The sequence below is a fragment of the Saccharomyces paradoxus genome, chromosome VII (assembly GCF_002079055.1).
Source record: "Saccharomyces paradoxus chromosome VII, complete sequence".
NCBI classification, from domain to species: domain Eukaryota; kingdom Fungi; phylum Ascomycota; class Saccharomycetes; order Saccharomycetales; family Saccharomycetaceae; genus Saccharomyces; species Saccharomyces paradoxus.
The window spans coordinates 641,838-663,629 of NC_047493.1; the positions used below are offsets into that span (position 1 = coordinate 641,838).

Here is a 21,792-nt window from a genome sequence, read left to right on the forward strand (position 1 = left end):
AACAGATTTATATATACCAGTATTAATATCCAAAATATTTATCGCACTTCATACATATCAAAGTTTGTGAGGAAAAGTACGACAACAAAATTGATTGGCCGTCTGCTTTTGACACATTTTTCTTTCAACTCGGTACTTAGATCGGCATATACACAAAGTTTATCGCATTGTACGGGATATTTTGAAAAAAAAATGTGACCTAACTAACTTGTGCAGTTGTGTGTTAATTGTAACGTCGAATACCTAAATCTCTTGAAGGCACATATACTACAAGCAACATAGCTAGGTTCTGGAACAGGTTTTATCTTTTTTTTAAAAGAGGAACAAATAAGTTTTTTCAAGATTAAGAGAGGCTTCTACAGAGTATTAGCAGAGAAAAATTTCTATAATCTCTTTGTCATAATAATAACATTACCAGAGTTTTTGTTTTCTATCACAATATTTTTCGTATCATATCTTCAGATAGTCCTCCTGGATAGTTTGTACTAATACACAAAACCGCAGTATTTTTTTTTTTACATTCCATCTATCTCCGTTATATAAAAGAATCCATGCATAATTTTGATGGAGGAACAATCTAATAATCATAAGAAAGCATCACAACTACAGCCATTAATGAACACTAAAAGGAGTGAACAACCTACAGAATTCGCCAAAAAACATAGGTTTAAAGATACGCTTGCATTGTTTCTGGTTTTTTTGAGTTTTAACCATTTTACTTCCCTATGTTTGTTGGTTTCCTTTATTGTTGCTACCAAATGCAAAGATTTTCTGGCGAATTGCTTTATTATACTTTTCCTATCAAAAAAACCTTCTCGTCATATCAGTGAAGTGGCGCACATAAATATAACTACTTCCAAAGCGGGCAATAGTAGTTCAAATCGAAAATCTAGTTCAAGATTTTTTGGCGATACGAAAAATAGCTTCGTCATCCCCATCCCCGTATTGATTTGCGAAATTTTATTCGCAATGCTATTAAAGATTTACGGTGGAAACTATTTTGTTAAGCCAATAAAGAATCTGGCCATTTCTATTATTGCCTCATTTTTGATCAATGATCCGAGCGACTGTTTAAGCTATGCAACTTCATGCTCAGTATTGTATGCTGTATCAACCAACACTTTTCAAAGAGTGTCACATTTTTTTAACACTATACAGTTATTTGAAATGTCTTTACGAGGAAATGGTCAATCAATTAGGTTATTTGAAGTTTTTCGCAAGTATACCCAGTTCTTAAGAAAGCTTTTTTCTCTACTTTTACCAGTGCCTTTCAAGGTGCTTGGCAAACATGCAGAGAGTATGATTTACTATTTATCCTTCCACATCCTTTTTTTCTCATTTGCTTCAAGTTTACTACATCCCCATAAACAAATAACAGAAAATAAGCCATCAAAAAAAGGTCACAATTCAACTAGAGCGGACGTAAGCCGTATTCAAGGTCTACAAAAGATAAGAATTTCATCATCCTCTTCAGTTCCAACCGATTCAAATACGCTAGAGGATCAAAGTCCTATGATACCGAACGATCCAGGTGGTCTCACTGGTAGCAACCAACCTATACATTCATCCCAACCAAGTAACTCTCCGCTTCCTTTATCATCACACAGTAATCTGTCGACAAACCCTGCCACTTCTAATCCTGCCGATGCTACTTCTAGTTTCCCCTATTTCACTTCTATGGTGAAGGAATATAAGTCATATCAGCCATCAGTAATCTCTGCTGAAGGAAGCAATTCTCAAGCTGTCACTACTACTACTACTACAACCTCTCCTACAACATTCAACTTTTCCAGTGATAGCAATGGTTTACCAACTGAAATTCCTCTACCTGATCCCTCGAATACAAACCCAAAAAAGGAATCTGATCTCTTTCCCCCCTCCAATGACAAGTATACCAATCAACTCTTTGAATTGAATGTTGATTTCGGAGATATATTTTCTTCTAGCAATTTATCTTCTGACATATCTGTCACATCAAACTTGGAAAATTTTATCCGTCTTCTATTTAGAAGAAAAAATCAACACTTGATTGCGCCTCTTTGGTCTATGGTAGTTACATTAAAAACGACGAATTTTGAAAAAAAATACTTGCAAGAAACTTCTGAAAATCCACTAACACCAACAAATTCGAATACCTCATACACCAGTAACCAGGAAAAACATAATAAAGATCTGGATACGATTAAACCACATTCAGTTCCATCAAGAATTAGTTTCACTCATGCCGGAAAGTTTAAGAAAAGTGTGTTTAACAATTTCGAACCCTCAAACACAATGGCGCTGATTGCAAAGACAACATCCGATGACTACAATCTTTTAAATTTAGTTTCCACCAACGAGAATATTTTCAATAGAAATGATAATGACTATAAAGTTTGCATTATTGATATTAGCACCAATTCTATCACTTTCCATATTGAAAATTTACATGATGGTGAACTCATTGTTTTAGTAAACGGTGTTATCTGGTCAGAAGTTTCATGCGCTTTGATTTTGGAGCATGTAGGTGAAGAATACGTTGTTGTTAACGGATTAGTTCCTTCTTGCTCTTACGATATTCAATTCATCAACAGACTAAATCACCGAGATGATTATCTAGTCTCTGATTTAATTGTGAGGACATGTGGGAATAACAATGCGATTGCCGGGAAATTTGAAAATCTTGATTTTAGTTTCCCTTCATACTACCACAGAAAATTTTTATCTCCATTGCTAACTCTAAAGCATTCTGTGCTAACTACGAACGCAAATTTATCCGATGAAAGGACAAAGCTGAAAAAGACAAAAAAAGAAATCAGCAAGAAGTTGAGTCTTTTGAGGCAAGAAATTGACTATTTCAAAGGCAGGATTTCACAGAATGCGACGCATGATGAAAAGAGCACTTCTAAAGTTGAAAATTTGAAAGTTGCCTTACAGCAAAGCGAGACTGCAGTAAATAAATTAGAGATGCAACTGAAAACTCTTACTGAAAAAGAGCTTGAATTAGAAGAGGAATACTTAAAGAGGAAAGATCTACACTTGAAAAACCAATTAGAGTTTAGTAAGTTGGAAGAAAGCTTATCGAAAGATCTGAAAAAATCCGAAGGTAAATTCCACAAGGCTAATCAGGAATTAGGCCAACTAGGCTCCAAAATGGATAAACTGAATGCAAGAAACGAAAAACTACAAAAGGAAGTTGATCAAAACGAGGAAGAGATAGAAAAGTTTAGTAGTCAGTTTTTAAGTAAAAGAGAAAAAGATAGATTCAGGAGAAAGGAATACAGGATACGCGAAGCCAATAAATTTGAATTGACTATAAAGGGGTTAGAACAAGATATCAACAGGCTAGAGAATGAGAATGAAAATATACATAGTCTAATTGGTAATAGCTACTGATGATAAACTATAAGAGGAAAGATAAATAATGAAATCGTTATATGACTTCAGAATACTCACTTGTTGTTAGATATATACCTGTATTTAATAAATATATACTTGGACGTTTTGCTTTAATGCAATCGTTTTTGTCCGGTACTGTTTTCGACTATTTTCTAATAACTTCAATTTTTTATTTTTTCTGCATTTCTTAATCTTCACCAAAACAATGCGGGCTGAGAGTAGTAAATATAAAATATAATACAAAACTGGTAACGTGTGCTAATATAATGTGCAGTTCGCATCGCTGCATTTACTATTATCACTAAATTATTTTCTGATTAACAGCTGCACTAGGAGACTTGAGTTTCAAATTAGGAGAGAATTACGACTCAGAGGGTCCCATTACTCTATCTCTAATACATTAACCCTTCATACAACAATCAGATGATTCTAAATTCGAACTTCACAGGCTACGAACACTAAGTCTTCTATAAAGTATACAACGGCAACTAAAAAATCACAATACAGAAAAGTCAAAATGAGACCATCAACTCTATGATTAAGTACAATAATTTTGTTTGTTAGTCATTCTACGGTGAATGTGACACCTCATCCTGTGTACCGGCCACCGCAGAGAAATAACACTACCCTAATTGATGGGAGAAATGAGTTAGGCTATTTTAGTTGTTTGGGTTATCTAAAGAGGCCATAATTACTACGGATACGAGCGATGAGTCGATTATCTAAAATGACAGAACCTCCGTCAACGTAGCGAAGCTCAAAAGCATTGCATCGTATTGTCGCTTACGATTTGTGTACGCTCTCAATTTTTTCACATTATAACTACGACCACTTTTCAGATGGCTTTCCCTATATCGCTACATCGACGGAAGCGATGGACGATTACCACGTATTACCACAATTCGATAGGGATGATATCTGTAACGATCAATTATCGACCAATGCATGTGTCCCTCTTCACACTAGGGACATATGCATACTAAGAAATAGATGAATCTGCTGACAATTGCTAGAATTCCATTATTTGATGGAAATAATGTTCTTAGGTACAGAATGTGAATCAACAGCTCTAAACTATAATGGTACTCTATGTTCTTCCGTTTTACATATTCTCGTTCACGATCCTGTTACGTTATCCATCTCAACTTCTCAGGTTCCACTTCATTCGATGACTATATCCCATAGCTTGTGCCTTCTTCTTACATCGTATACGATAATATACTATAACACGAATACTGGTCAACGGACAATAGTTGATCCTTGTTGCAATACATACTACGATACGTGTAACTCTAATAACGCTCGGCAATGGAAAATTTACATGTATACATATGTATGTGAAAATGATAGCAACAATCCAATCATCGTGTCAAAAATCTAAGCAGGATAGGAGATTGATCACAATGTCGGCCACGCTGCGACTCTGTAACGCTGAAGAGCACAGCCAGTATGTCAGCCTGGTGGAAACGGAGGGAAAGCGTAACCATGGACCGGTGATTTTGTTGTTGATAACTGTTACAGACACGAGAATGCTGACGTTTGTTCACTGGCGTGTAAACGAAAGAAATGGCTATTTACCCTCGGTACTAGGTTTTCTTTTGCTGTGTCTTTGAGCCTATCTTGTATCCATTTTTTCGTCTCGTTAAAACTGTTACTATTCCCCCCTTTTCTTGCGATACTCAGTACACGTATCTTTTCTAAGTCTGCAACGTACTTCTAAAGTTTACCAAGAAATAATTTAGTTCGAATACGGTCTGATTTTTTTAAAAAAATTCAACATTTGTTCCTTTACTAGTACCATATTCTTTTCGCTTATTAGCCATCGTTCGGGCAACTAAACTGTGTACGCCAGTGTTCCCAGTTACGAACTTATTGTGTTAGTACAAATTATGTTAATAATTAGTAATTAGTATTAATGAAGAATATATGTTGATCTTCTTATATCATTTAAGAGAGGTATATAAAACACGCGCCGATTGGTTCGTCTCAAGGATGACCAATATAATAATAGGTCAGGTGGTTACAATATGTTTAATCTGACGACTCATATTACTCATGTATATAACTACCATATCATGTTCAACTAATAGATCTTTAACTCTACTGTACTACTGTCTGAATTTCTCGTACAACATTTCATATTCTACAATTACTATCATACGCGAACGTTCACGAGATGTACATCAATATACGACGTAAACATTCATATTGTTACTATAGCAACTTAAGTTAACATTAATGACTACCCGTTCCAACAAATTATACTACCCTTAGAGTAACCATAACCTTCAAATCTTAAGCAGTACTACCATTTTTTATGTTAGCCGTGATTCACTACTTGTAGTGTTAAGTCTTACCTTGTTCCAGATTTCTGTTCGCAATTATTGTTCTCGAAAATCGCTTCATGTTTCGCTTGAACATGTTTTTTAATTTGCAAGGTATTACTATGCCTCAAAATATCCCCTTTAGTGAAAATTTGCCTCCTTAGCTTAGTGGTAGAGCGTTGCACTTGTAATGCAAAGGTCGTTAGTTCAATTCTGACAGGTGGCAGATTTTTATTTTTTTTCTTGCTTCTTCTGAACAGAAGCCCTATTCATCCGGTGGAGTATCAATATTGAAATATCGCGCCATCCATGAAGGTGGGTCCAGCGCCGAGTGAAAATTTAGGCAGGACGCTGGTGGCGACTGCCTGGAACCGTCGGCCTACGGCTCACACCATGCCGTTGAAAAATTTCAATTGTAGTTTGGAAAATTTAAACAAATGATCATTTTATCATGTACTACTAGCATCTTATGTGAAGCATCTGAAACAAAACCAAAAGGGTTTTAATCTTATACTTCTCGATTCTATTTTTTAATAGAACTTAAATCGGCTGCTCTTATACTTGGAAACAGGACGTTTTCATTTCACTTTTTTTGAAGGCCAGATATTTGCTTTTACATCAAGAACAAAGTTCAAAAAATTCTCAAAGTTTCCTTTGTTATATTTATCCTTTGATTAAATTATTCAAATTTCAGGTACATTCACTTCGGGGTAGTACAGTATATTCTTTCATAGAAATTTTACGAGGGATCTCCATCATATACCATGGCTACAAGTGTTAAAAGAAAAGCATCTGAGACTTCCGACCAGAATATTGTTAAAGTGCACAAGAAACATTCCACCCAGGACAGCACAACCGACAATAATCCCGAAGAAAATGATCACAGCAGTCAAGCTGCCAACGAGCATGCAGTGTCCGAGCAAGGAAACGACGACGAAAGCGATACTTCACCAGAAGATAACGAAGTCGCCACTGAGAGTACTGCCTCTCTTCGCAATGGAAGAGCCACTGCAACAGAGTCTCATGATATTCACATAGCTAGAGAAACAGCTGAATTATTTAAGTCTAATATTTTCAAGTTGCAAATTGACGAATTACTGGAGCAAGTGAAGTTAAAACAAAAACATGTTCTGAAAGTCGAAAAATTTCTACACAAGTTATATGATATCCTCCAAGAAATCCCTGATTGGGAGGAAAAGACATTAGCTGAAGTAGACTCCTTCTTCAGAAACAAGATTGTTTCTGTTCCATTTGTTGACCCCAAACCTATCCCTCAAAGTACTAATTATAAATTCAATTACAAGAAACCAGACATCTCCTTGATTGGCTCCTTTGCTCTTAAAGCGGGAATTTATCAACCCAACGGTTCTTCTATTGACACTCTACTAACAATGCCCAAGGAGTTGTTCGAAAAAAAAGATTTCTTAAATTTCAGATGCTTACACAAGAGAAGCGTTTATCTAGCATACCTAACCCATCATCTATTAATATTATTGAAAAAAGATAAACTAGATTCATTTTTGCAACTCGAGTATTCTTATTTTGATAATGACCCGCTTCTACCAATTTTAAGAATTAGTTGTTCCAAACCAACAGGTGATTCCCCATCTGAATATAACTTTTACAAGACCAGATTCTCTATCAACTTGCTTATTGGCTTCCCATATAAAGCTTTTGAACCAAAAAAATTGTTACCCAATAGGAACTGTATTAGAATAGCACAAGAAAACAAAGAGCTATCTCTACCAGCTACTCCTCTTTACAATTTTTCAGTATTATCTTCATCAACTCATGAAAACTACCTGAAATATTTATACAAGACCAAGAAACAAACAGAATCGTTTATTGAAGCTACCGTTTTGGGTAGGTTATGGCTTCAGCAACGTGGGTTTTCATCCAATATGTCCCATTCTGGTTCATTAGGGGGATTCGGTACTTTCGAATTCACTGTCTTAATGGCAGCGTTATTAAATGGTGGTGGCGTAAATAGTAACAAGATTTTACTTCACGGATTTTCATCCTACCAATTGTTTAAAGGTGTAATAAAATACTTGGCTACCATGGATTTGTGCCACGATGGCCATTTACAATTTCATTCTGACCCAGAGAATTCCTCCAGTTCATCAGCTTCTAAATATATTGATGAAGGTTTCCAAACTCCAACCTTATTTGATAAGTCGACCAAGGTTAATGTTCTTACAAAAATGACTGTTTCCTCTTATCAAATTTTGAAGGAATATGCCGGTGAAACATTGAGAATGCTAAACAATGTTGTTCAAGACCAATTCTCAAATATTTTTTTAACAAATATTAGCCGTTTTGATAATTTGAAGTACGATTTGTGTTATGATGTACAGTTGGCTTTGGGGAAATACAATAATTTGGAATCTTCTTTAGCTGCTACATTTGGCTCGATGGAAAGAGTTAAGTTTATTACTTTGGAGAATTTTCTAGCTCACAAGATTACAAACGTCGCAAGGTACGCGTTAGGCGACAGAGTCAAATTCATCCAAATCGAACTGGTTGGCCAAAAATCCGATTTTTCAATCACCAAAAGAAAAGTGTATTCTAATACAGGAGGGAATCATTTTAACTTTGATTTCGTGAGATTGAAGTTAATAGTTAATCCTTCTGAATGTGACAAATTGGTCACTAAGGGCCCTGCTCATTCTGAAACTATGTCTACAGAAGCAGCTGTTTTTAAGAATTTTTGGGGAATCAAATCGTCCTTAAGAAGATTCAAGGATGGCTCCATCACGCATTGTTGTGTTTGGTCTACATCCTCTTCAGAACCCGTCATTTCCTCAATTGTTGAATTTGCATTGCAGAAGCATATTTCAAAAAAGGCACAAATTTCAAACGAAACTACCAAGAAGTTTCATAATTTTCTACCGTTGCCAAACTTACCCTCGAGTGCTAAAACATCAGTCTTGAACTTGAGCAGCTTTTTCAACTTAAAGAAATCCTTTGACGATCTATACAAAATAATTTTCCAAATGAAGTTACCGCTTTCTGTAAAATCAATCTTACCAGTTGGCTCTGCATTTAGATACACTTCCTTATGCCAACCAGTACCATTCGCATACTCGGACCCGGATTTCTTTCAAGACGTCATTCTGGAATTTGAAACCTCACCTAAATGGCCAGATGAAATAACGTCTTTGGAGAAAGCCAAAACAGCTTTTTTACTGAAGATTCAAGAGGACTTAAGCACTGACTGTCCAACTTATAAATCATTCTTCAGCAGAGATGAATCCATTCCATATAACTTAGAAATCGTAACCCTGAATATCTTGACGCCAGAAGGTTATGGATTCAAATTCAGGGTTCTAACTGAGCGTGATGAAATTCTTTATTTAAGAGCCATAGCGAATGCTAGGAATGAGTTAAAACCCGAATTGGAGAGAACTTTCCTAAAATTTACAGCAAAATACCTGGCCTCCGTAAGACATACTCGTACTTTGGAGAATATATCCCACTCGTATCAATTCTACTCTCCTGTAGTGAGATTATTCAAGAGATGGTTAGACACTCACTTGTTGCTAGGCCATATAACAGATGAACTAGCAGAGTTAATTGCGATTAAACCTTTTGTTGATCCTGCACCATATTTCACTCCAGGTTCTGTTGAAAATGGTTTCCTTAAAGTGCTTAAATTCATAAGTCAATGGAACTGGAAAGATGATCCATTGATTTTAGATCTAGTAAAACCAGAAGATGATATAAGAGATACGTTTGAAACAAGTATTGGTGCTGGCTCAGAGCTAGACTCCAAAACGATGAAGAGGCTTTCTGAAAGATTAACCCTATCACAATATAAGGGTATTCAAATGAACTTCACTAACTTAAGGAACAGTGATCCAAACGGTACACATTTACAGTTTTTTGTTGCCTCTAAGAACGATCCAAGCGGCATTCTGTATTCCTCAGGTATCCCACTGCCCATTGCTACAAGGCTAACAGCATTGGCCAAAGTGGCCGTGAATCTGTTACAGACACATGGTCTAAACCAGCAAACTATCGATCTTTTATTCACACCTGGATTGAAAGATTACGATTTTGTTGTTGACTTGAGGACACCGGTAGGTTTGAAATCCTCTTGTGGTATTCTTTCAGCCACAGAGTTCAAGAATATCACTAATGATCAAGCTCCATCCGAATTTCCGGAGGATTCGAATGATTTAAGTGAAAAAATGGACCCAACATACCAATTGGTAAAATATTTGAACTTGAAGTATAAAAATAGTTTGATTTTATCGAGTCGTAAGTATATCGGCGTGAATGGTGGAGAGAAAGGAGATAGAAATGTCATCACAGGGCTAATAAAACCGCTATTCAAAGGAAACCACAAATTTAGAGTAAACTTAGATTGCAACATTAAACCAGTGGATGATGATAATGTTGTTTTAAATAAGGAAGCCATATTTCATGAGATTGCTGCATTCGGGAATGATATGGTAATAAAATTTGAAACTGATTAAAGTAAATAATAAAGTTATAGTTTTTAGAAGTATTTGTATAATATTAAATAAACAAAGCAACCGGCAGTTTATAAAAGGAACATTTTTTCTTTATTTTGTTTTTTTAATGTTGGTCTTTTCGGTAATTTGATACAAGCTAACTTGATATTTTTTTCAAAAGTCTGAAAATAGTACTGCTGTAGCAATATGTATGAAGAACGCTAAAAGTCAACAATCCGAACGCCTCAACTGGTACTATTCCATAGCATTTTGACTGCAAGAAAATAAATAAAGACATCATGAGCTCTGAAGAGGACTATTTCGATGAGCTCGAATGTGACCTTGCCGATGAGATTAAAGAGGAACAAGAGTACGTACAACTTAAAAGGGTTACTACAGTTAATAGCCAAACAGAACAATTAAATCCATCCGAAACCCTACTAGAAATTATAGGATTATTCAAGACATTGACACACCTAAGTCCTGATGGGTTGTCTCTATCAGAGATATCCCAGGTTTTACCGAAAATTGCCGATATAAAGAGAATTTTACAACAAGAAAGAATAGATTTCATAAAGCTGCTACCGTCTTTAAACGAAATTGTTCCTCTTATTAAGAACAATATTAAATTGCTGCACAACTATCTAATTTTACTGTACAAAGGACGTTTTCCAGAACTATCTTCATTGATACCGTCACCATTACAATACTCAAAAGTGATAACCATACTCGAAAATGAAGATTGGTCAAAAAATGAAAGTGATGAACTACTTTCACACTTGGAAAAAGAAGCAAAGCTGACCAAAGAACAGATCCTCGTTTTGACAATGTCCATGAAGACATCTTTCAAAAACAAGGAGCCATTGAACATCAAAACAGGGACGCAGATTCTAGAAACCAGTAGCATATTGGAAAATTTATGGAGATTACAGGAAGATATAGGTCAATACATAGCCTCAAAGATATCACTAATTGCCCCAAATATGTGTCTTTTAGTCGGTTCGGAGATAGTAGCCCAGTTAATAGCACATGCTGGAGGCGTCTTGGAGTTTAGTCGGATTCCCAGCTGTAACATTGCATCTATCGGGAAGAATAAGCACCTCTCACATGAGTTACATACTTTAGAGAGTGGAGTACGACAAGAGGGATATCTTTTCACTTCTGATCTTATCCAAAAATTTCCTGTTGCTATTCATAAACAAATGCTAAGGATGCTTTGTGCAAAAGTATCACTGGCCGCAAGAGTTGATGCAGGTCAGAAAAATGGTGATAGGAATACAGATCTAGCTCAGAAATGGAAAACCGAACTATCAAAGAAAGCTAGGAAACTATCAGAGGCCCCGACCATCGCTGAAACGAAGGCTCTACCTATTCCGGAGGACCAACCCAAAAAGAAAAGAGCTGGAAGAAAATTTAGGAAGTACAAGGAAAAATTTAGACTATCTCATGTTAGACAGTTGCAAAATAGGATGGAATTTGGCAAGCAAGAACAAACTGTTCTTGATTCGTATGGTGAAGAAGTTGGCTTGGGTATGTCTAATACTTCCTTACAGCAAGCCGTGGGAGCGATACCAGGTTCGAGAAGACCTGCTGGTAATCAAGCTAAACTAACAAAGGTAATGAAGCACAGAATTTCTGAAGCTAATCAGCAAGCTGATGAATACCTGATATCGTTGGGCCATAATGCGGAGCACCCCAATCTGTCGCTAGGAATGGCCCAAAAGCACAAGAAACAGCACACCAATCCAGAAGAAGAGACAATTTGGTTTTCTCATCATCTTTAGGACCATTTTACATTCTTCATGATGCTCAATCAATATAGCATATAGGAAGTGACCGATAGACAGTGTTTTGGCTTATTAGTTACGTAAAAATCCGAACACCACACCCTGGAACTCAGATGACCATTTTAGGAAATGTAATTATTTAAAAAGTAAACAATGGCATGCTTCATTCCCCAATCTCAATCATTCGAGGTTACTTTGATACTGAAGCCCCTCCGCTTGTTGTCTATTTGAAAAATAAATAAAAGAAGGAGCCAATTCATTCAAATAAATAGTAATCAGTAGAAACTGATATATACCAGAAAAATTTCTAGCAGAACCGTCGACACTGCAGAGAATACCTTGCTAAAAAAATTTCCTTGAAAAAATGCTATCAAAATCAGAAAAAAATGTCGACCTCTTGGCAGGCAATATGAGCAATTTGAGTTTCGATGGACATGGGACTCCTGGAGGCACCGGACTATTTAATCCTAACCAAAATATTACAAAGAGGAGGACAAGGCCTGTGGGTATTAACGATTCACCTTCTCCGGTGAAATCATCCTTTTTTCCTTACGAAGATACCTCTAACATGGACATAGATGAAGTATCTCAGCCTGACGTCGATGTCGCAAACTCCCCAAAGAAGCTCCCTCCAAAGTTCTACGAAAGAGCAACCTCAACTAAAACGCAGAGAGTCGTTAGTGTTTGCAAAATGTACTTTCTGGAATATTACTGTGATATGTTTGACTATGTAATTAGTAGAAGGCAGCGCACGAAACAAGTCCTGGAGTACCTGCAACAGCAAAGCCAACTTCCGAATTCTGTTCAGACTAAGCTCAACGAGGAGTGGTCCTCTTACTTACAAAGGGAACATCAAGTTCTAAGAAAAAGAAGATTGAAACCAAAGAATAGGGATTTTGAAATGATCACGCAGGTCGGTCAAGGTGGTTATGGGCAAGTTTATTTAGCTAGAAAGAAAGACACAAAAGAAGTGTGCGCTTTAAAGATTTTAAACAAAAAATTACTGTTCAAGCTCAACGAGACAAAACACGTTTTAACTGAAAGAGATATCTTAACCACAACAAGATCGGAATGGTTAGTAAAGCTTCTGTATGCATTTCAAGACCTGCAAAGTTTGTATCTCGCTATGGAGTTTGTACCAGGTGGTGATTTTCGTACATTATTAATAAATACGAGGTGTTTGAAAAGCGGCCATGCAAGATTTTACATAAGTGAAATGTTTTGCGCTGTCAATGCGTTACATGATCTAGGCTATACCCATAGAGATTTAAAGCCAGAGAACTTTTTAATTGACGCCAAGGGGCATATAAAACTGACCGATTTTGGCTTAGCTGCTGGTACGATTTCTAATGAAAGAATTGAAAGTATGAAAATAAGGTTAGAAAAAATCAAGGACTTAGAATTTCCAGCATTCACAGAAAAATCTATAGAAGACAGAAGAAAAATGTACAATCAACTGAGAGAGGAGGAAATTAATTACGCAAATTCGATGGTTGGATCTCCGGATTATATGGCTCTAGAAGTTTTAGAAGGAAAGAAATATGACTTCACTGTCGATTACTGGTCGTTAGGTTGTATGCTGTTCGAAAGTTTAGTTGGTTACACACCATTTAGTGGATCATCGACGAACGAGACCTACGACAACTTAAGACGCTGGAAACAAACTTTAAGAAGACCAAGACAATCGGATGGGAGGGCAGCATTCTCCGATAGAACGTGGGATTTAATAACAAGGTTAATTGCCGATCCAATTAATCGATTAAGATCTTTCGAACATGTTAAACGTATGCCATACTTTGCAGATATAAATTTTAGTACTTTGAGGTCAATGATCCCGCCTTTTACACCTCAGCTAGATAGCGAAACTGACGCAGGTTATTTTGATGATTTCACCAGTGAAGCTGACATGGCTAAATATGCTGATGTTTTCAAGAGACAAGACAAATTAACAGCCATGGTAGATGACTCGGCAGTATCATCAAAGCTTGTTGGGTTCACTTTCCGCCATAGAAATGGTAAGCAAGGTTCCAGTGGCATCTTATTTAATGGGTTGGAACGCTCAGACCCATTCTCAACCTTTTATTAGGGTAAAAATGAATTCTTCTCTTACATTCACCGTGGCAAAATTAGTCTTTAACAAGCCCTTATTTGAACTTTTCAAGTAGGACCCTTCACCCTTCCTTCATAAACATACATATATATATATATATATATTTGTGCATTACTTCGAATTTCAGGCCCATTGTTTAGAAATATCAATACACTGTAGTGGTTCATCCCATGGCCACACTGAAATAAACTAATAGGGCAATTGGAGATGCATGTTAGGAAAGACGAAACCCTACAATGATACTGTACAGGAAGAATGCCATTGTTCTCTCTTAAATTAGCGATGGACACTATTCATCGAAAATCGGAAAATAGAAAGGAATGGGTGTTACGTCAATAGTTTTTTAATTGATAATCACAATTTAGACCGGTTGAACGTTGCGAAACATACAAGAGAATCAATATAGCCAGCCTTCCTAGAAGTCTCCATAACTTATATTCAAGGACTCATGACCTACTGATATTCTTTTACCTCCAAAAAATTCGAATATAAAAATAGGATGACTAATGCAAAGATTTTAGTAGCTCATATAAGTGAAGGCGATGCCGATGAGGCCATCAGAAAAGTCAGGAAAGTGAATGAAAAATCGGGCCCCTTTGACCTAATAGTTGTATTCAGTAAGTCCTGTGATGAAACTTTTGAGCCGAATACTGATGGTTTACCCCAATTACTATTAATATCGTCAGACAAGGATAATAATTCAAAATCCAAAAAAATAAATGAAAATGTAACATTACTGCATAGTTTGGGTATTTATAAATTAGCAAATGGTATCACTCTTTCCTATCTCACTTATCCAAGCGATGCTCTCCAAGAGCAAAAAAAAAACATACTCGACGAATTTAGTAAAAGTGATAGTCAAATAGACATTCTCGTTACAAAAGAATGGGGCCTTCCGATCTCCGAGAGATGTGGGAGGTTGTCTGGGAGTGAGATTATCGATGAGTTAGCGAAAAAATTGCAAGCTAGGTACCATTTTGCCTTTTCTGATGAAAAGAACTTTTACGAACTAGAGCCTTTCAAGTGGGAAAGCGAACGTTTGTCAAGATTTCTCAACATTCCGAAATATGGATCCGGGAAGAAATGGGCCTATGCATTCAACATGTCAGTAGGAGACAAAGAACTCAAAGACGAACCTGAGCCACCCAATGTGATAGCTAACCCGTATAAAAATGTGATTACGGACAGCAACAAAAGACCATTGGAAACAGGAACAGAAGCTTTGATCGATGGAGATCAACGATTACCTGCTAATAGAGCAAAGAATGAAAACAAGAAAATCCGAACGATTCTACCCTCAAATTGTCATTTCTGCTTTTCAAACCCAAACCTCGAGGACCATATGATAATTTCAATCGGTAAGCTAGTGTATTTAACCACAGCCAAGGGGCCTTTAAGCGTACCCAAGGGTGATATGGATATCTCAGGACATTGTCTTATCATTCCCATTGAACACATTCCAAAATTGGACTCAAGCAAGAACGCAGAGCTGGCGCAAAGTATTTTGGCTTATGAATCCAGCCTTGTGAAAATGAACTACGTAAAATTTGATATGTCCACGATTGTTTTCGAAATACAGTCTGAACGTTCCATTCATTTCCACAAACAAGTTATTCCCATCCCGAAATACCTCGTTTTGAAATTTTGCAGTGCCTTAGATAGACAAGTTCATTTCAATAACGAAAAATTCACAAGAAATGCCAAGCTAGGTTTCCAACTCTACGATTCTCATTCTTCCAAAGAATATTCGGATGTAATTAACAACCAATCCAATAATTATTTACAGTTCACCGTCTATGAGACTTCTGAGGCAAATCCAAAAATATATTTGGCCACATTCAATGCCAGTGAGACAATAGACTTGCAATTTGGACGACGCGTTCTAGCTTTTTTACTCAACTTGCCTCGCAGAGTGAAATGGAATTCTTCAACTTGTTTACAAACCAAGCAACAAGAGACTGTAGAAGCAGAAAAGTTTCAGAAAGCATACAAGGCCTATGATATTTCTCTCACAGAAAACTAAACCAAAAAGATATGTTTTACGAATTTAAATATATGTATATATGTAAATTACACAGTCATACTATCTAGGAGCTCTTAACAAACCTAGCAGCTCCAAAATGAAGATTGAAAGAGAGACCGGGTAAAGACCTTCGAGAAACCGCGCTGAAAAAAAATTTTTTTTAGAAGAGTCACCCATACAGCCTACTGCTGTTCTCTGTGTGTGCCACCACTGACTGCCATCATTGCTGTATGTCCTTCAGATTTATGAAATTACTTAGATGGTATGAATAAGTGGTTAAACGTATTATCTAAACCATTCGCTTTTCGGCTTTTGAACTGTCATCATAGGCGATCATTACCATATTGTCAAAACTTTCTTTTGAAGAAGTCGTTAACTCAAAATCAAGTCAGGTTCTTTAAAATGAGTGATCTTGATAATTTGCCTCCAGTTGACCCAAAGACTGGTGAGGTCATCATTAATCCGTTAAAGGAAGATGGTTCTCCAAAGACTCCTAAGGAAATCGAAAAAGAGAAGAAAAAGGCTGAAAAACTGTTAAAGTTCGCTGCCAAACAAGCTAAAAAAAATGCTGCTGCTACCACAGGTGCCTCTCAAAAGAAGCCTAAGAAGAAGAAGGAAGTTGAACCAATCCCTGAATTTGTTGACAAGACTGTTCCAGGTGAGAAAAAAATCTTAGTATCACTGGATGATCCAGCTTTAAAAGCTTACAACCCTGCTAACGTTGAAAGTTCCTGGTATGACTGGTGGATCAAAACTGGTGTTTTCGAACCTGAATTTACCGCTGATGGTGAGGTTAAACCAGAAGGCGTATTTTGTATTCCAGCACCTCCACCAAACGTCACCGGTGCATTGCATATTGGTCATGCTTTGACTATTGCCATCCAAGATTCTTTGATCAGGTACAATAGAATGAAAGGTAAAACTGTTTTATTCTTGCCAGGTTTTGACCATGCTGGTATTGCTACTCAGTCCGTTGTGGAAAAGCAAATTTGGGCTAAGAACAAAAAGACTAGACATGACTACGGCAGAGAAGCTTTTGTCGGTAAGGTCTGGGAATGGAAAGAGGAATATCATAACAGAATTAAAAACCAAATTCAGAAATTGGGGGCTTCTTATGATTGGAGCCGCGAAGCTTTCACTTTGAGTCCAGAATTGACCAAGTCTGTTGAAGAAGCTTTTGTTAGATTACATGATGAAGGTGTTATTTATCGTGCCTCCAGATTAGTGAACTGGTCTGTTAAATTAAATACTGCTATCTCTAATTTGGAAGTCGAAAATAAGGATGTTAAAAATAGAACACTTTTATCTGTCCCAGGCTATGATGAAAAGGTTGAATTTGGTGTCTTAACATCATTTGCTTATCCGGTTATCGGAAGTGATGAAAAACTGATCATTGCTACAACTAGACCTGAAACTATATTCGGTGATACGGCTGTTGCAGTTCATCCTGATGATGACCGTTACAAACATCTGCATGGTAAGTTTATTCAACATCCCTTCTTGCCAAGAAAAATTCCAATTATCACCGACAAAGAAGCTGTTGACATGGAATTCGGTACTGGTGCCGTTAAGATCACTCCTGCTCATGACCAAAACGATTACAATACCGGTAAGCGTCACAATTTGGAATTCATTAATATTTTGACTGACGATGGCTTATTGAACGAAGAGTGTGGTCCGGAATGGCAAGGAATGAAGAGATTCGATGCCAGAAAGAAGGTTATTGAACAACTGAAGGAAAAAAACTTATACGTTGGTCAAGAGGATAACGAAATGACTATCCCAACTTGTTCTAGATCAGGTGATATCATTGAACCTCTGTTGAAACCTCAATGGTGGGTTTCTCAAAGTGAAATGGCCGAAGAAGCTATCAAGGTTGTCAAGGATGGTCAAATCACCATCACTCCTAAATCTTCTGAGGCTGAATATTTCCATTGGTTGGGTAATATCCAAGATTGGTGTATTTCCAGACAATTATGGTGGGGTCATCGTTGTCCAGTTTACTTTATTGATATTGAAGGCGAAGAACACGATAGGATCGATGGTGATTATTGGGTTGCCGGTAGGAATTTGGAGGAGGCCGAAAAGAAGGCTGCCGCCAAATTCCCAAATGCCAAATTTACTCTGGAACAAGATGAAGATGTTTTAGACACCTGGTTCTCGTCCGGTTTATGGCCATTCTCCACTTTGGGTTGGCCAGAAAAGACCAAAGACATGGAAACTTTCTACCCCTTCTCCATGTTGGAAACCGGTTGGGATATCCTTTTCTTCTGGGTTACTAGAATGATCTTATTGGGCTTAAAATTGACCGGTTCAGTTCCATTCAAGGAAGTTTTCTGTCACTCTTTAGTCCGTGACGCCCAAGGTCGTAAGATGTCCAAATCTTTAGGTAATGTTATTGACCCATTAGACGTTATTTCTGGTATTAAGTTGGATGATCTGTATGCCAAATTATTGCAAGGTAACTTAGATCCAAGAGAAGTCGAAAAAGCTAAGATTGGTCAAAAGGAATCCTACCCTAACGGTATTCCTCAATGTGGTACCGATGCTATGAGGTTTGCATTATGTGCTTATACCACTGGTGGCCGTGATATTAATTTAGACATCTTACGTGTGGAAGGTTACAGAAAGTTCTGTAACAAAATTTACCAAGCTACCAAGTTTGCATTGATGAGATTAGGTGACGATTATGAACCACCTGCTACTGAAGGTTTATCAGGTAACGAATCCTTGGTTGAAAAATGGATCTTGCACAAACTGACCGAAACCTCCAAAATTGTGAATGAAGCCTTAGATAAACGTGACTTCTTGACGTCTACTAGCAGTATTTATGAATTCTGGTATTTGATTTGTGATGTCTATATCGAGAATTCCAAATACTTGATTCAAGAAGGCTCGGTGGTTGAAAAGAAATCGGCAAAGGATACTTTGTATATTCTGTTGGACAACGCCCTGAAATTGATTCATCCATTCATGCCGTTTATTTCTGAGGAAATGTGGCAAAGACTTCCAAAGCGTTCCACTGAGAAAGCTGCCTCGATTGTAAAAGCCTCTTATCCAGTTTATATATCTCAGTATGATGACGTTAAATCGGCCAATGCTTACGACTTGGTCTTGAACATTACCAAAGAAGCTCGTTCGCTGTTATCTGAATACAATATCCTGAAGAACGGTAAAGTTTTCGTCGAATCTAACCACGAGGAATACTTCAAGACTGCTAAGGATCAGAAAGATTCTATTGTCTCTTTGATCAAGGCTATCGATGAAGTCACTGTTGTTCGTGATGCTTCCGAAATTCCAGAAGGTTGTGTATTGCAATCTGTTAACCCAGAAGTTAATGTACACCTTCTGGTCAAGGGTCACGTTGACATTGATGCTGAAATTGCGAAGGTTCAGAAGAAACTTGAAAAGGCTAACAAATCCAAGAACGGTATTGAACAAACCATTAACAGTAAAGATTACGAAACCAAGGCTAATGAACAAGCCAAGGAAGCCAACAAAACCAAGTTGGATAACACCGTGGCCGAAATCGAAGGTTTGGAAGCTACTATTGAAAACTTGAAACGTTTAAAATTGTAGATTGAAGGTAAATAAAAATTAATGTAATAATATATATATATATATGCTATGTATATGTAACAACGAAAATGTTAAGAATTTTAAAACATTGGATGTTAACCGTTTTCCAGTTATGCGAGGTAATCATGTGCATATGACATAGCTATGTTATAGTATACCATAATCTATAATACTATACGACTAGAGAGGGCGATATATTGTCCTGTATTATTTTTCTTATACTTATGACAAGTTCTTGACACTTTTGTTCGCCCACTTCCAGTAAATTGAACAATTGGTCTTCATTAAAATCACCATTGCTGTCTAACAATAGAACGTTTTTCACGACTTTGCCGCCATCGACGAACTCCAGCGCTAGAGTATGAACCGATAGCGAAACCTTCAATTGCTCAGCTGTGGGATTGACAATGATATCATTAGTATCTTTCATTATTGCAATAGGGATGCTTGAGCACATACTATTCAAGGCAATTCCTGCATCAACTAAACCCAAAAATGCCGCATTAATACAACAACTTAGCTCTCTCAGGGAGAATTCAGATTCATCTTCTCCCGATTCCAGGACTTGACAAGTTATTTGACAAAGTTGTCTTGGGTAACAATGACGAGTGATGAGTGGAGTCAGTACCGCACGTAATTTGTCTTCGAGTACCTTCTCCCTGGTGGTGGCCACTCCTTTCGCTGGACGTACAATAATTTCTAATGCTAATTGTGTAGGCAGTTCTTGTCTTGCCTTTGGTTCAATAGGGCCTGTTACGGAACATATAATCTTGGTGTCTTGTGATACGAATTTAGATGAACCATCTACATGATCCAATATGCCTATTTCTGCTTGAATGCTCATTTTTTTCCAACCGAACTTAATCTACTCCTTATACCGAGTTACCTACTATTACCATATATGCAGAGATATTTTATGCATCTTTACTGGTTCATCTAATAAATTTTCCACTCTTTTTTCCACAACCCGATGCGCTTAAGAAAAAAAAAGTAATAAAAAGAAAAAAGAAAGGCAAGGAACATACCAACCAACCTTTTTGAAGAGAGGCGCTATTTATTCACCTTTAACTTAGCATACTCACAAACTTTATATAAACCATTCGAAGTATATAGATGCTGATATGTTCAAAGAGGAGGACTCTTTAAGAAAGGGGCAAAATGTGACCGCGTGGAAAACTTTGTTGGCTGGTGCCGTGTCTGGGCTGCTAGCCCGAAGCGTAACAGCCCCCATGGATACCATTAAGATCAGATTGCAATTGACCCCGGCAAACGGGCTGAAACCCTTCGGAAGTCAGGTCATGGAGGTGGCCAGGGGCATGATAAAGAACGAAGGTATTCGAGCCTTTTGGAAGGGGAATATACCCGGTTCTTTGCTGTACGTTACGTATGGATCAGCACAGTTTAGTTCATACTCGCTTTTCAATAGATATTTAGGTCCATTCGGATTAGAGGCGCGGTTACATAGTCTTGTTGTGGGAGCCCTTGCCGGAATGGCTAGTTCCATTCTCTCCTACCCGTTCGATGTTTTACGCACCCGACTAGTTGCTAACAACCAGATGCAATCAATGACCATCACGAGAGAAGTGCATGATATCTGGAGGCTAGAAGGTCTCCCCGGATTTTTCAAGGGCTCCATCGCGTCAATGGCAACCATAACTCTAACCGCATCAATAATGTTCGGAACATACGAAACAATCAGGATATACTGCGACGAAAACGAAAAAACGACCGCGGCGCATAAAAAATGGGAACTGGCTACTTTAAACCACTGCGCCGGAACCATTGGGGGAGTCATTGCCAAGATCACTACTTTCCCCCTCGAAACGATCCGTAGGCGAATGCAGTTCATGAACTCAAACCATCTGGAAAAGTTCTCGAGTCATTCATCTGTATACGGCTCTTATAAGGGGTACGGATTCGCAAGAATCGGTTTACAGATTTTAAAGCAAGAAGGTGTGAGCTCGCTTTACAGAGGCATCCTGGTGGCCCTATCCAAGACGATACCTACCACCTTTGTGAGTTTTTGGGGGTATGAAACGGCCATTCATTATTTGCGGCTATGCTAAAATTTGCAATGTTTTTTGCCACATGTACACACTCAATATACATATACGAAATCATATATTCTTCA

At 37.4% G+C, this 21,792-nt stretch overlaps 8 protein-coding genes and 1 non-coding gene across 9 annotated transcripts; 8 read left to right on the forward strand and 1 right to left on the reverse strand.

The window, feature by feature from the left end:
* Positions 1–564: 564 nt before the first annotated feature.
* On the forward strand, positions 565–3,375 carry NNF2 (Nnf2p; the record flags this gene model as incomplete). The annotated part of the gene is made up of 1 exon (XM_033910541.1): positions 565–3,375. The coding sequence occupies one exon, from the start codon at positions 565–567 to the stop codon at positions 3,373–3,375; it is 2,811 nt and encodes a 936-aa protein (XP_033766432.1).
* Positions 3,376–5,856: 2,481 nt separating this feature from the next.
* On the forward strand, positions 5,857–5,928 carry SPAR_Gtrna19T. Its single transcript has one exon. It is a non-coding gene; the product is annotated as a tRNA-Thr (tRNA).
* A 538-nt stretch (positions 5,929–6,466) lies between these two features.
* Positions 6,467–10,183, forward strand: UTP22 (rRNA-processing protein UTP22; the record flags this gene model as incomplete). Its single annotated transcript, XM_033910542.1, has 1 exon — positions 6,467–10,183. One exon carries the CDS (start codon positions 6,467–6,469, stop codon positions 10,181–10,183), a length of 3,717 nt encoding a protein of 1,238 aa, XP_033766433.1.
* A 278-nt stretch (positions 10,184–10,461) lies between these two features.
* PRP31 (U4/U6-U5 snRNP complex subunit PRP31) lies at positions 10,462–11,946 on the forward strand (the record flags this gene model as incomplete). Its single annotated transcript, XM_033910543.1, has 1 exon — positions 10,462–11,946. The coding sequence occupies one exon, from the start codon at positions 10,462–10,464 to the stop codon at positions 11,944–11,946; it is 1,485 nt and encodes a 494-aa protein (XP_033766434.1).
* Positions 11,947–12,313: 367 nt separating this feature from the next.
* DBF2 (serine/threonine-protein kinase DBF2) lies at positions 12,314–14,035 on the forward strand (the record flags this gene model as incomplete). The annotated part of the gene is made up of 1 exon (XM_033910544.1): positions 12,314–14,035. The coding sequence occupies one exon, from the start codon at positions 12,314–12,316 to the stop codon at positions 14,033–14,035; it is 1,722 nt and encodes a 573-aa protein (XP_033766435.1).
* A 523-nt stretch (positions 14,036–14,558) lies between these two features.
* Positions 14,559–16,082, forward strand: DRN1 (Drn1p; the record flags this gene model as incomplete). Its single annotated transcript, XM_033910545.1, has 1 exon — positions 14,559–16,082. The coding sequence occupies one exon, from the start codon at positions 14,559–14,561 to the stop codon at positions 16,080–16,082; it is 1,524 nt and encodes a 507-aa protein (XP_033766436.1).
* Positions 16,083–16,346: 264 nt separating this feature from the next.
* VAS1 (valine--tRNA ligase) lies at positions 16,347–19,661 on the forward strand (the record flags this gene model as incomplete). Its single annotated transcript, XM_033910546.1, has 1 exon — positions 16,347–19,661. The coding sequence occupies one exon, from the start codon at positions 16,347–16,349 to the stop codon at positions 19,659–19,661; it is 3,315 nt and encodes a 1,104-aa protein (XP_033766437.1).
* Positions 19,662–19,833: 172 nt separating this feature from the next.
* On the reverse strand, positions 19,834–20,505 carry RRP46 (exosome non-catalytic core subunit RRP46; the record flags this gene model as incomplete). Its single annotated transcript, XM_033910547.1, has 1 exon — positions 19,834–20,505. The coding sequence occupies one exon, from the start codon at positions 20,503–20,505 to the stop codon at positions 19,834–19,836; it is 672 nt and encodes a 223-aa protein (XP_033766438.1).
* A 277-nt stretch (positions 20,506–20,782) lies between these two features.
* On the forward strand, positions 20,783–21,727 carry TPC1 (thiamine transporter TPC1; the record flags this gene model as incomplete). The annotated part of the gene is made up of 1 exon (XM_033910548.1): positions 20,783–21,727. One exon carries the CDS (start codon positions 20,783–20,785, stop codon positions 21,725–21,727), a length of 945 nt encoding a protein of 314 aa, XP_033766439.1.
* Between the last annotated feature and the right edge of the window lie 65 nt (positions 21,728–21,792).